The sequence below is a fragment of the Hyperolius riggenbachi genome, chromosome 4, assembly GCF_040937935.1.
Source record: "Hyperolius riggenbachi isolate aHypRig1 chromosome 4, aHypRig1.pri, whole genome shotgun sequence".
NCBI lineage: Eukaryota > Metazoa > Chordata > Amphibia > Anura > Hyperoliidae > Hyperolius > Hyperolius riggenbachi.
The window spans coordinates 158,585,253-158,599,796 of NC_090649.1; the positions used below are offsets into that span (position 1 = coordinate 158,585,253).

The 14,544-nt window shown below is 45.9% G+C and overlaps 1 protein-coding gene across 1 annotated transcript in view; it reads right to left on the reverse strand.

Moving 5' to 3' along the window:
* Positions 1 to 14,544, reverse strand: part of LOC137570568 (vomeronasal type-2 receptor 1-like) — a 66,951-nt gene that overhangs the window by 10,863 nt on the left and 41,544 nt on the right. Inside the window, exons 2-3 of the mRNA XM_068279269.1 lie at positions 10,254 to 10,545; positions 6,338 to 7,201 (exon numbers count right to left, since the gene is read on the reverse strand). Coding sequence (XP_068135370.1) covers positions 6,338 to 7,201; positions 10,254 to 10,545 — 1,156 coding nt within the window. The remainder of the gene's footprint in view (positions 1 to 6,337; positions 7,202 to 10,253; positions 10,546 to 14,544) is intronic.

Here is a 14,544-nt window from a genome sequence, read left to right on the forward strand (position 1 = left end):
GTTGCCATGGTGGTGTGTATACAGTTGATCCAGCGGCCAGTGGAAGTGTTAGACATGTCTTCAGCTTCTCTTGGGTTTCACCAACATCAGCAATTTTCCAGACAGAAGAAATACAGACTAACAGCTTGTACAATTATCTAGCTGACTTGGGGTTGATTCACTTTGTAGGACGAGATTTCTGCACTTTGGCCCAATAGGCTGCCTGTCAAGTGACAGGCAGCCTATTGGCCAATAAAAGTGCAGGGATCTCATCCTACAAAGTCACTGGACCTGACAGCGTCCAGAGTGGAACAATTGGAGCAGCCGATTGTGTTGGGGTAGCGCGAGTAAGTTAGTAGTGCACGCTACAGCAGTAGTGTGCCTACTTTGAAAATGTTACTTCCGCTGCCACGCTAAGCTGTGCTGCTTGAGCAGTGTAACTTAGTGAATCAACCCTACTGATTTGAATGTGAGCCAGATGTAGTCATCAAGAGAGCCACATCTGGCTCCCGAGCCATAGGTTCTCTACCTCTGCTTTACAAGATAGAAGCAGGCTCCTGAACAAAGCACTTCTTATGCTAATCTCTACAAGGCTCATGCTGTGCTAATATGTGGTCTGTCACTAAGTCACTAGGCAGATCTTTCAAATGTTAATTTTCAGCATACAGTATCTGGTTAAACACATCAGAGATCTTTATTTAAAAAAAAATGCATTAAAAAACTCATGAAAAACGCATTAAAACGCTATGCATATGCGTCACCATAGACTTTCATTATGTGCGTTTTGGCAGCTATCCTGCATAATATGCAATAAAAGCAGAGTTCGTGAACCACATACGGTAAATCGCAGTACAATGCATCTTTTTCTACGCCCGATTGACTAACATTGCTACAAAAAAAGCAGCATTTTACACAACGCAAGCGTTTCTGCTATGTGTGCACCCAGCCTCAAAGATGAGCAATAGCATAATAACCTTCATGCAGGGAACACACTTGTTTTTCAGTTTTCTGCGCATGGTTTTCTGCGTACGTTTTCTGCACGCCAAGTGTGTTTCTATGCAGAAAAACGCGCACTTTTTTTTTACGGCAGCCAATGTAATTGATGCAGAAAACTGACAAAATGTGCAGAATCCTGATGCAGAATGTCAGTTTTTTTTCTGCGTGCGAAAAACACATTAAGTGTGAACTAGCCCATTGATTAACATGAGTTCTCTGTGCAGAAAACGTGTACAAAAATAGTCAAGTGTGTTTCCTGCCTCAAAGAAAAACATTTCTTTGTTACAGCTAATCCTGCAATAAATGTGCAGTTTGTCTACATCCTGCTTTCATGGAAGCAAACATTGTTAACATCCTGTGTTTACCAATTAACTCTCTGCCATGGCAGGCAACCGACACAGCTGAGGGATCAAATTACAACTTGTGCTCATTCACAGATGAGAGGGTATTAGGGAGAATTTAGGGGGAAATACATACAGGGTGCATTTCTATAAGTGGCGGACACAGCCAGCAGTGTGCCCCTGTGCAAAATATCAATTGCAGGCCCCTGACAGGCAGCGCAAAGTGGGTGTGGCCATAACTAAATTGGGTGTGGTTACACATTGCCTGTATTTACCAGTACAGTCTATGGCAACCTTCCCTGAGGCCCAGAAATGTTTCTTGATGTATACATGTAAAAACTGCATTATACAGGTTACTGAACAAAAGCAAAACGTAACCCCAATCCTGCATCTAGACAGGGCATGACAGGATAGGCTCTGTCTTTTATACTTGAAAGCATCTGAGGTGAGAGGGATATGGAGGCTGCCATATTTATTTCCTTTTAAACAATGCACATTGCCCGGCTGTCCTGTTGCTCCCCTGCCTCTAATACATAGACCATGAACAAGCATGCTAATCAGATGTTTCTGACTGAAGTGTGGAGCTGACTGGAAAAATGCAAATCAATCTAGGACTGACTAGCCAAAGATGGTGCAGTCTGCAGTGGCATTGTGCAGCTTCGACCACCTGGCTGGAAACCAGTACAGAGGCTGAGTGAGCTAGGAGGCAGAAGATGTTTTGGGTTTTTTGAGGGTGCTATGCAAATGCTGGATCCACCACTGGGGTAGTTGGCCTGCGCCGCGGCAAAAATGGGCATGTCCATGCACTTGGCTCTATAATTCCATTTTGCCTGAGATCAGAACGCCAGAAAATACAATTTTAGAAACCTAGGGAACAGAGGCGTATCTAGAGGGGTACAGGCATGGCTTGTGCTATAGGCGCCATTCCTACCCTTGTGCTGCACCGCCATGCCTGCCCACTGTGCTGTGTCACCATGCCTCCCTGTCATTCAGACCGTGTTAGTGTTGGAAAAGAGGACAGAGAGGGAATAAGAAGAACCATTTCCCCCCCAAAAACCTCAGCAATATCCTGAGCCAAAAACATACAGGCCACCATAACACATGTACGGAGTGAGAAAATATGTTGTTTTTAGAGGGGAAGGGGACTCTGACAGAAGAGGGGGGGTGCAATTTCAGTGTTTGCCATAGGCGCTATATTACCCAGATACGCCCCTGTTAGGGAATCTATTCCATAGGGCCCAATCACATACAGTATCTCACATTTTTGTAAAGTAAATATTTTGTCTCTTCATAGGACTACACTGAAGATGTAACACTTTGATACAACGTAAAGTAGTTAGTGTACAGCTTGTATAACAGTGTCAATTTGCTGTCCCAGCAAAAATAATAACACACAGCCATTAATTAATAAATCTCTGACAACAAAGGTGAGTACACCCCTAAGTAAAAATGGCAAAAGTCTGCCCAATTATACATTTTCCCTCCCCGGGGCCATGTTACTTCTTAATGTTACAAGGTGTGAATGGTGAGCAGGAGTGTTAAATTTGGTGTTATCGCTCTCACACTCTCATATACTGGTCACTGGAAGTTCAACATGGCACTTTATGGGAGAAAACTCTCAGAAGATCCAAAAAAATGAATTGTTGCTCTATATAAATATGGCCTAGTCTATAAGAAGATTGCCAGCACCCTGAAACTGAGCTGTGGCACAGTGGCCAAGACCACACAGTGGTTTAACAGGACAGGTTCCACACAGAACAGGCCTCACCATGGTTGACCAAAACAGTTGAGTGCATGTGCTCATCCAGAGATTGTCTTTTGCAGATAGACAATATGAGTGCTGACAACATTGCTGCAGGTGGAAGGGGGGAGGAGGTGGCAGCCTGTCAGTGTGCTCAGACCATATGCCAGACACTGCATCATCACAGAACAAACAGATGATGAACAAGAAAGCCCTCAAAAAGTTTGCTGATGACAAGCAAACTCAGGAGATGAATAACTGGAACCATGTTCTGTGGTCTGATAAGACCACGATAAACTTCTGGAGTCAAGCATGTGTTGCAGCACCCAGGTGAGGAGCACAAAGACAAGTATTCCTTGCATGCAATCAACCATGATGGTGGGAATATCAGGGTATACATACCTCCCAACATTTTAAATCTAAGAATCGGGACACTTAGGCCACACCCCTAACCCCCCCCCCCCCCCCCAATCACACCTACCATAAAAAAAATGATTTTTTTTTTTAATTAATAATATCCCCTAATAATTTTTACATATGTCTCCCCCATATATGATGATGATGAGGAGGAGGGTGTCCGTGGGTGGGTGGGTGAGGGTGTCCGTGGGTGGGTGGATGGGTGGGTGAGGAGGAGGGTGCCAATGCAAGAAAAAAATGATCGAGGCGCCAGCCGCGGGTAAATGGGATGCGGGACGCGTGTATCCCATTACTACCTCCCTCCCTCCCTTGGAATCTGGCCCCCCTGTGTCTCCCCCCTGTTTGCAGAGTGCGCAGCTAAGCGGAGCGGGCTGTCAGTTTACCGGTATCCATGGACGCGTACCACCATCTGGCTTCCTGCTTCCTGTGACGTCACAGGAAGCAGATTGAAGCCGGACATCGGTATGCGTCCATGGATACCGGTAAGCTGACAGCCCGCTCCGCTTAGCTGCGCACTCTGCAAACAGGGGGGAGACACAGGGGGGCCAGATTCCAAGGGAGGGAGGGAGGTAGTAATGGGATGCACGCGTCCCGCATCCCATTTACCCGCAGCTGGCGCCTCGATCATTTTTTTTCCACCCTCACTACCCACTGCTGACCGGGACTTGGGGGGCTCATACCGTGATAGCGGGAGAGCCCCCCAAAATCGTGACAGTCCCGACGAGATCGGGACGGTTGGGCCCTATGGGGTATATGGCTGCAAGAGTGCTGCCAGCACTGGGGAGCTACTGTTCATTAAGGGAACCATGAATGCCAACATCTACTGTCACATACTGAGGCATAGCATGACCCCCTCCCTTTGGAAACTGGGCCGCAGGGCAGTATACCAACATAATAATGATCCCAAACACACCTCCAAGATGACCACTGCCTTGCTTAAGAAGCTGAGGGTAAAGATGCTGGAATGACCAAGCATGTCTCCAGACCTTAACCCTACTGAGGATATGTGGGGCATCTATGGAAGGCAGAGGAGCACAAGATCTCTAAAATCCACCAGGTTCATCATGGAGGAGTGGCAGAAGATTCCAGTGGGAACCTGTGAAACCCTAGTGAACTCCATGCCCAAGAGAGTTAATGCAGTGTTGCAAAAATAATGGTGGGCACACAAAGTACTGACACTTGGGGCAGAAATGTGACAGTCTTTACTTAGGGGTGTACTCACTTGTGTTGCCAGCGGTTTAGACATTAATGGCTGTGTGTTGAGCAAATTCATATTGTTATACAAGCTGTACACTGACTACTTTACATTATATCAAAGTGTCATATCTTCATTGTTGTCTTGTGAAAAGTTATAATAAAATATTTACAAAAAATGTGATAGGTGTATTCACTTTTTGTGAGATACTGTATATGTACATTTAATTAAATAAATCACATATCCAAGCACTCAATCTTCAACCTGATTGGTTTACCACCAGAGTGTCATCAGGGGTACTAGTGGTGAAACCGGTTGGGTTGGAGGTTGGGCAGTTTGATGTAAAATATTTTTATTTGATTAATGACATGCTCATATATGTGATTGGGTCCTATGGAATATGACCCGTAATGTAAGTCTTTGCATTTATCTTGGAAGTTTGTTGTGTTTGTGTTTAGCACTTGATTTAATGTTGTGAATAAATGCTTTAGCTGATAGCCCACCCTTTTACCTGTTCCACCTATGTGCCTTTAGTGTGAATTAGTTATTGGGTGACAGGACTGTAAAAAGAAACAAGTGGGCTTGATTTATTTAAGCTCATGAAATCTATTGTGCACACACAGCACAGGTTGACATTAGTGTGCACACGGTGCACATGGTCCGATCAGTGTAGTGGGTGCTCTTAACTTATGCGCAATGCTCCTAACTGCCGCTCGTAGCACAACCGCGGTATTCCACTAGTGCGGATGATACTATGTTAATTAACGTAGTAGCCGCCGGGCTAGTGGACTACTCTAAGGCTGGTTTCACAGTGGGACGTTGCATTTTAGGGGACGTTATGGTCGCATAACGTGCCCCTAACGCAAAGCCTGGTGGTGTTGGAGCAGGACGCTACCAAGAGCCGCGTTACAAGCAGCTCTTGGTGCGCCTGCTCTGTCGGAGGCACTGCGGAGACCACGTGAGCGGAGCTCTCCGCATCACGTGGTCCCGCGAGCCAATCCGCGGCCGCTCCAGGATGTAAACACTGCAAGTGCAGTGAATAATAAGTAGCCATGTGCCTGGCTACGTAGCGGCCTCTCCCCGCCTCCTCTCCGCCCATAAAATGAAAAAAAAAAACCTACTGAGCATGTGCAAACCGTCTAACGCGGCTTAGCCGCGTGTAAAGTACTGCATGCAGTAAGTTATGTAGACGTGCTGCGTTACAATGTAACGCAACGTGGGCACTGTGAACAGCCCATTGATTTTTCATTGCTGTGCGTTGGGGTGCGTTACAGGCTGCTCTAACGTGCGCCTGTAACGTCCCACTGTGAAACTAGCCTAAAACTAAGTACACACAAGCAAAAATTGTTGCGCGTAGGGGTTTGGGAGCAATCCCTCAGCGACAATGCAGGGGCTGATGCTGTGAATACACCCCACTAGCCTTTGACTAACAATGCATTCTGATGCTATGGAGGGGGGCAGAGGGGCGAAAATTGGTACATAACGATGCAAATTCTCCTGGTTGGGGTAGCAGAAATAACATTGCGATCTGTCCTGTTTGGGTGTCGGTAGTGGCTAAGGATTTAGAGTCTGTAGTTGAAATGACACAAAGGACACATGGACAGTGGAACGGCTGTTTCTCTCTGTTAAAAAGACATGCTTGTGCATACTGTAGACATCATTCCTTACCTGCCAAGGCTCAAAATCAAGCAAATTTGCACAAGCACCATTTGGGAAGGGACCACTCCCTGGCACGCATGAACTTAAATCATTAAGAGCATGAGCGATGGTGTACACGGACTTGTAGACGCTGTATGTGATTCGCAGCTCTGACACATCTCTGTATGTGTTTTTAATATCGGTAAGCTTCTCTTTTCCAGTGCAAGCGAGTGGAGAAATGTTTCTTTTTCTTCCAGCAACAATTGCTTCTATGCTTATATTTGTATAAAAGGCTGCTCTTTGGGTGTACCAGGTACAGTTAAAGGCTTCCTCCCAGAACTCATAGACCAGGTCATCATTTCCATGTTCTGGGTGAATATCAAGAAGGAACTGTTCAAATCCCGGGATCTCTGCTCTACGAATGGCAAAGCCAATGGTTCCTCCAAGGAATGGGAAATATTCTGGCTTAGCAATCAAAGCTGATGTAGTCCAGGCTTCGCTAGCAATGTATGTCTTCCCAGTGATATTGGTTTGTACCAGTGCTTCCATTAATGGACTAAGGTCAATGTCTGAAGAAAATATGACAATGACATTGGCGGATGATCCTCGTATTGCTTTAACAATGGCATCAATTGCATCTTTGCTGTAGATCCGGGGAAGTGTTTCAGAAAAAGCAATACAGACACCGTTTTTTTCAACCTCTTCTTTAAAAACTTTGATACCATATTTGCCATAATCATCATCAGCTGCTATTGTTCCCACCCAAGTCCAACCAAAATATGTCACCAAATCAGCAAAGCCTTTGGACTGGGACAAATCACTGGGTATAGTGCGAAGAAAGGATGGAAACTGAAATTTGTCACTAAGCACCGAACAAGATGAAGCATAGCCCACCTGCCAAATAAAGAGAAGAAAATGTAGTACATTTTTTTAAGAAACTCATGGTCATGAGATAACAGTTACCCAGACTGGTTATTTGCTTGACAATGTCACTATTTGGATAGGGTTAGACGCATTGAGTAGCACATTGCCACAGTCTGTAGCACTCTTGCCTCAGTCAACAGTCTCATATTGAATTCCAGTGCCTGGACACAATCTGTGCTGCATTTTAAACTGAAACCAAAGTGAGAGGTATGTGGAGGCCAGAGCTGGGACAAGGTCCTCCAGCACCCAAGGCTGAGACACCAAAGTGCACCCCTCCATCCTTCCCACTGCAGCCATCACACACTGGGCTCAATTCTCTGAAGCGTGATAACTGCTATCACAGCAGTTATCACGTGATCTGCCACACACATGGTCACGCGCAAACCTTCGCTTATTACGTGAAGTAACGCTGTTCACGTGAAAACCTTTGCGCGTGGCAGATCGCGCGATAACTGCTGTGATAGCAGTTATCACGCTTTAGAGAATCGAGCCCAGTGTGATTGCTATTAGACTAAGAGGCGCCCCAGGGCCCCCAACACCTTAATCTCTAGTTATCTGACTTGCAGTCACTGACATCATGTATCCCCTTCTCTTATTTCTGCTTCAAACACCATAGGGGATTGATAGCTGAGTGAGTTGTGTGCCCTGAGGCTGGAGGTGCCTACATTGCGCCCTGAGGCTGGAGCCTCTCTCGCCTCTGCCTCGCCCGGCCCTGGTAGAGGCTGCCATATTTATTTCCTTTTAAACAATACTAGTTGCCTGGCTGCCCTGCTGATCTCTTGGGCTGTAGTAGTATCTTAATCACATGCCTGAAAAAAGCATGCAACTAATCTTGTCAGATTTTTGTCAGAAACATCTGATCTGCTTATGCTTGTTCAGGGCATATGGCTAAAGGTGTTAGAGACAGATGATCAGCAGAACAGCCAGGTAACTTGTATTGTTTAAAATTAAACAAATATGTCATCCTTCATATCCCTCTCACTTCAGGTCTCCTTTAAAGAGTAACTGTCAGGCTGCAGAAGCTAATTTAAACCTCTATTCTCCTGTGTTAAACAGTTTAGAAGGAAGCCAAAAAGGCATTAGTGAAGATAAAAATCCCTCTTACCTTTGATGTGTGCTTATCAGCAAAGCTGTTAGACCCAAGAGGACACAAGCCGCATACTATACTGCAAAGCATTCTGGGGCCCTCCCCTCGGCTGCTAATGAGACGTTACAGCAGCTTGTAATCAGTCCAGCGCGTAGCACTGATAAATCTCCGGGCAGAGTACACTGCAGGAGTCAGCTATTGTTCCTGGCCACATGGCTCATTAATATTCACTGCACACTGTGTTATTCAGTACGAGCTTTTCTGTGATCAGGAAGCAGGCAGGACATGACGACACATTTGACAGAAAAACATGGAGCCTGCCATGAGCTGTCAGGAGCATCTATCTCTGCATATACTATATACAAATTCTGTGAAATCCAAACGTGGACAGTGAAATGCATATGTAATGTAAGTACAGCCAATCTTTAGCTACTGATATATGTGTTTATTTTCTCTGAGACCTTATACCTAACAGCTCCTCTTTAAGTGAAATTCACTTAAAAACTGACAGTACTTTCTCACCTTCTTTTGTGGTACTTTTTCAATTGCAGAGTGCTGAAAAGTTATTTTAAAGGACTACTGTAAGGGGAAAAAGAGTTGAACTTACCTGGGGCTTCTAATGGTCCCCCGTGGAAAACCACTTCGCCTGCACGACCACGGCCTTGCTCCCGCTGATGTCAATAGGAGTGTGTTGCGCAGGCCCAGTACAGTCTGTGCGTGCGCAGTACGCTCCTGGTAACATCAGTAGGAGCAAAGGCGCGACTGTTCAGGCGAAGTGGTTTTCTTTAAAGTTGGAAATTCCAGAAGTGAACCGGAGGCGGGGCCGGAGCATTGGTGAGTGGCTGCGTGGGCACAGGATGTCTGCAGTGGACCATTAGAAGCTGCAGGTAACTTCAATTCTATTTCCCCTACCTCCCTACAGTAGTCCTTTAAACAAAAGATGAAAATTATGAGAAATAGTGAATTGGATCAGGCCCAAATGCTTTTATTTATGGCATTCACAGATAAGAGAACAATTTGCGCATAAGTATGTTGGTGAGTTGGCGCAGGGCAAGCTGAATGACGGCTCACCCTGCTCCCTGGCGGCGTTAAATAGTATCCCCCCTCCGAGTTGTCGCAACTCGGAGGGAGGTGTAATTCGCGGTCTGGCAGCTGCTGAAGCCCCGAATTACCGTTACATGCCCCGTGCAGCATAACATTTCTGCTTTGGGCGCCTGGTTTCATCATCTTGCAGCCTGGACTCTGGAGTAGTCCTGCAGCTCAGCCACGCTGCACAGTTGTGCATAGAATTAACTTTCTAAACTTTTCCCCAATATTTTATTGTGACAAAATTGGAATCAGCTGATATAAACTAAAAACCTAAATCAAATAACTAAGACACACATATGTTCACACAGACTCATATGCGAACACCAGAGAAGGATTAAGACGAAACAGGGCCCTAGGCAAGGTAGTAGCTTTGGCTCCTCATCAAAGTTATTCTGGTAAGATGATGTGAGCAGTGGCGTAGCTATGAAGCTGTGGGCCCCGTTGCAAGTTTTACATTGGGGGCCCCAAGCACTATATAGACGCAACAATTGATATGGCATATCAAAACCAATCAAGGACAACCACAGTGTCAGATGTGTGAGAAGGGAATGGGAAACAGTGTATTACTACTATTCAAAGCATCTATAGAAGTGAATATTATCAGCACAGGACCAATAAAGAGCAAATACTGTGGTTGAGGGAGGGCCCCATATGGGCCCTCTGGCCTACAGGCCCCTATGCGGTCGCAACCTCTGCACCCCTATTGCTACGCCCCTGGATGTGAGGGATGATGCAAAGAAAGTGGTGCCCCCTGGCACCAATTTGACCCCAGGCACTTGCCTTGGTTGCCCTGTGGATGATCCTGCTCTGGTGAACACACATAGGAATTCACTGAATTCATTTTACCTGTGGGAAGTAGTAAAGTCCCAATATTCTAGCTGTAGCAATAGACAATGCTGATCCACCTGCTCCAATCACAGCTGCCAGTGGAGCACCAGCACTACACCGGAAGTTCGGGTGGGTCTCGTTCTGCCCGGTAAGAAATGATAAAGTGGCTTCCACTGATTTGGATATAGTGAAACATGTGTCAAATATCTGATATCCCAGAGTTATATCCTTCAGGAGGTCATTGCGCTTGTTAATTTCGTTAATGGCAAACATCATGGCTCGCGTCCATCGCAGGGCCCGGAAATTGAAGCTTTAAAACAAAAAAGAAACTTTAATAACAAACACATTCTTCCTGCTGTGTTGTACACTATTTCATACAGCACATAATGGGCTCACATCAGTTATCAACCGAGCTGCTGCGCGCAAAGGTTTGCACGCAAACTGCTTTACTTTGCATGATAAGCGAAGGTTTTCGCGCGAGCACGTGCACGTTTCACGTGAAAAGCGCATGTGATCGCGCACAAACCTTCGCTTATCACGCGAATTAACGATGTTTGCATGCAAACCTTTGCGCGCAGCAGCTCGCGTGATAACTGCTGTGATAGCAATTAGCACACTTTAGTGAATCAAGCCCAATGTATCAGTATGCAGATAAGGAGCTTGATTCACTAAGACAAATAGCATGCCTTATCAGACATAACACGCCTTATCAACGTTAGCACGCCTTATCAGAGTAGCATAGCGAACTTATGCCTGCTAATTGGCAATGATGAGAGCTCCACTCGTCCTGCCCTGTGCCCCTGCGGGGTTCATAGCGCTCGCTATGCTACTTTGATAAGCCGTGTTAACTTTGATAAGGCATGCTATTTGTCTTAGTGAATCAAGTCCAAGGTGTTGTTTCTGCTCACTTCTGAACACACAACAATCAAACATTCCACATTGATGCACCTTGCCAGCAGTAAAGATGTCGCCACCTGTGATAAATGTAAGAATGTAAATAAGGGTGAGAAAAGGTTTTATAATGGACAAACACTGACTAAATCATTTCTAAAGTAATATTGTAAAAAATAGGCAATTGTATCATATGCAGTTATATTCAATACAATTTATCTTTAAAAGTATTATTGGCAGTGCATCAGCACACAAGTCAGGCAACTGTCATTGCGTATTAGAGAATGACGTTAGAAGCTTCTATATGCCTCTTAATTTAGGTTAGGGATGAATTAAATCATCGCTGCCAAGTTTGCAGGTTTGTCAAAGTTCTGATCGGTCTGGGAGAATCCTGCAAATCAGTTTCTTGAAACTTGCACATTCGATTAGACAAATCGATCATAAATTCAAGTACAGTTTTTACCATTGCAATTCTTAAATCAGGTCTTTAGATCGATATTAAGAGCCAAAATCGATCAAAATATTCTCCTAACATAGATAAGATGACATTCCATACGTGAACGTCATACAGTTTTATACATGAAGAGGGGAAACATAATTGAAATTCATTTACACGGAAAATCTACTTTCTCACCTAACATGGTTATTGCACAACTCTATCAAGAAACTGTTCAGGGTGGAGCTATGCATATTACTCAGTCGCGTCTATTTGAAAAGGGTGAAAAAGGGCACCTGGTGTAGCCCATATATGCCAAATTCGACTACAAAAATGGCGCCTGGTGTAGCCCATATACCAACTTCGCCTACAAAGGGCACCTGGTGTAGCCCACATACAGTATGTCAAATTCGGCTACAAAGGGTGCCTGGTGTATCCCATATATGTCAAATTCAGCTACAAAGGGTGCCTGGTGTAGCCTATATATGCCAAATTCGGTTACAAAGGGCGCATGGTGTAGCCAATATGCCAAATGCAGCTGCACAGGGTGCCAGGTGTAGCCCATATATGCCAAATTTGGCTACAAAGGGCTCCTGGTGTAGCCAAAAAAGCTAGTTTTAGTTTATAAAAATGATGCTGTTATAGGTAAAATTTGTTGGGCTATAAAAGGGCTTTAGATATAGCTGAGAAAAGATTACTATGACCTAACTTATCCCTACTCTCACACAGAACCCTCCCCTGATGGTGCCTAACCCTAACCCCCCTGGAGTTGCCTAACCCTAACCCCTCCCTGGTGTTGACTAACCCCTCCCTGGTGGTGCCACTGCCTAACCCTAAGACAGCCCTGGTGCTTACTATGACGTTGTTTAAAAGAGCTGAAGAGAAAATCGGCACTAGATGTGGACCTGGCAGGTCAGGAGATGTAGGTGCAGTATGGCAATCATGCCTCCAGCAGATAGTAATATCAACAGAGGAAAAAAAAAGAAAAAAAGATTTCTCCGGGCACCAATTGCGAAAAAAGTCACCTTTAATTGATGCTCCCGACACCTTCTAACAATTATGCACAAAATCTAGCCTTACAGCTGTTTCACGGGAAAACCCGCTTCTTCAGAGGCAGCTTCTTCTGCTGCCTCTGAAGAAGCAGGTTTTCCCGTGAAACAGCTGTAAGGCTAGATTTTGTGCATAATTGTTAGAAGGTGTCGGGAGCATCAATTAAAGGTGACTTTTTTCGCAATTGGTGCCCGGAGAAATCTTTTTTCCTCCCCTAACCCCCCCTGGTTGTGCCTAACCCTAAGACTCCCCTGGTGGTGCCTAACCCTAAGACTCCCCTGGTGGTGCCTAAACCTAAGACCCCCCAGGTGGTGCCTAACCCTAAGACCCCCCAGGTGGTGCCTATTCCTAAGACCCCCCAGGTGGTGCCTAACCCTAAGAACCCCCAGGTGGTGCATAGCCCTAAGACTTCCCCACTTTTTATGCCTAATCCTAACCTCCCTGCACCCCGAAATCAAAAATCTCAGCAATAAAAGGGTGCCCTTTTGTAGCAGGATCAAAAACCTTGTAGCTGAAAAAAATATGGGCTACAAAGGGGTGACCTACTGTAGCCGAAAACCTTGTAGCTGAAAAGATATTGGCTGCAAAGGGGTGCCCTACTGTAGCCAAAAACCTTGTAGCCCAAAAAATATGGGCTACAAAGGGCCACCCTACTGTAGCCGAAAACCTTGTAGCCGAAAAAAATATGGGCTACAAAGGGGTGCCCTACTGTAGCCGAAAACCTTGTAGCCGAAAAGATATGGGCTACAAAGGGGTGCCCTACTGTAGCCGTAAACCTTGTAGCCCAAAAAAATATGGGCTACATAGGGGCACCCTACTGTACCCGGAGACCTTGTAGCCGAAAAAAATATGGGCTACATAGGAGCGCCCGCTTGTAGCCTATATCAAAACTTGGGTGCCCTTTTTCACCACCTTGTAGCCCATATGTGCAGAAATACCATTGATGTCTATGGAGGCACCCTTTTCATACAGGCAGCTCAGGCGCCCTTTTCAACGGATCCCACCCAGTTGGTGCAATCTGGCACAGAGTATTATGAACAGGGGAATTGTGCAATGCGATTATCCTGCCCTGGGCTCCCCTGCCGCAGCACAATCACAATGCTCTGTATGTAAAACGAGCCTAAAAAGCAGCAGCGGCAACACCCGAAAAGCTGGCCGGTCACGTGCCTCCTCACCACGCCCCCGTGTCTCCTCATCATGACCCCGTGCACGGCAGCATTCTGCGCATGTGCAGTACGGAAAAACCGCTACTGTGCATGCGCAGAACACTCCAGTCAGCGGTAGCACAATCAGGGTATGCGCAGTTTAGGGTCGCGCTTGTGCAGTAGCCTCCGGCTGGTTGCGACCGGCCAGACTTGAGGGCGTCGCTGCTGCCGATTGGAGGGACGCAGAAGGACGCATGGGCACAGGATGACTCCAGGGGGGCTGCAGGAAGCCCCAGCCCCCAGGCAAGTTAAACTGATTTTTTTGGGGGGGACTTTAGTAGCCCTTTAATTTTCCTATGTATATGAAAAAGCTTTATTTTTGACGACAGTCCGCACATCCTAAGCATTCTATAGGGGAAAAATAAGTGGTGGATTGCCGATGGCCGCCATCCCACGCGTTATATGTGTCCTCCAATGCCCGTGCATTAAAATATCTCACCTGTTTGCTGTTACCGCAAGTCCACCTTCTCTACTTCTGCATATTTGGGTCACACTTGGCTTTGGTGTACAGCACTGGTGCACGTGTGACGTCACACACTTGCCATGTGCTATGTGTGGCAGTCACGTGGGATGTGAATGCGAAAGAACAGGTTGACTCACGGTTGCAGCAGATACTTCAAGGCATGGGCTCATATAACATTTGGGGGGATCAGAGTTAGCCAGAGAGAAATCTGTGTCTTGGGCGATCTGCCTATACCAGTGTTTCTTAACTCCCCAATGGTGCATG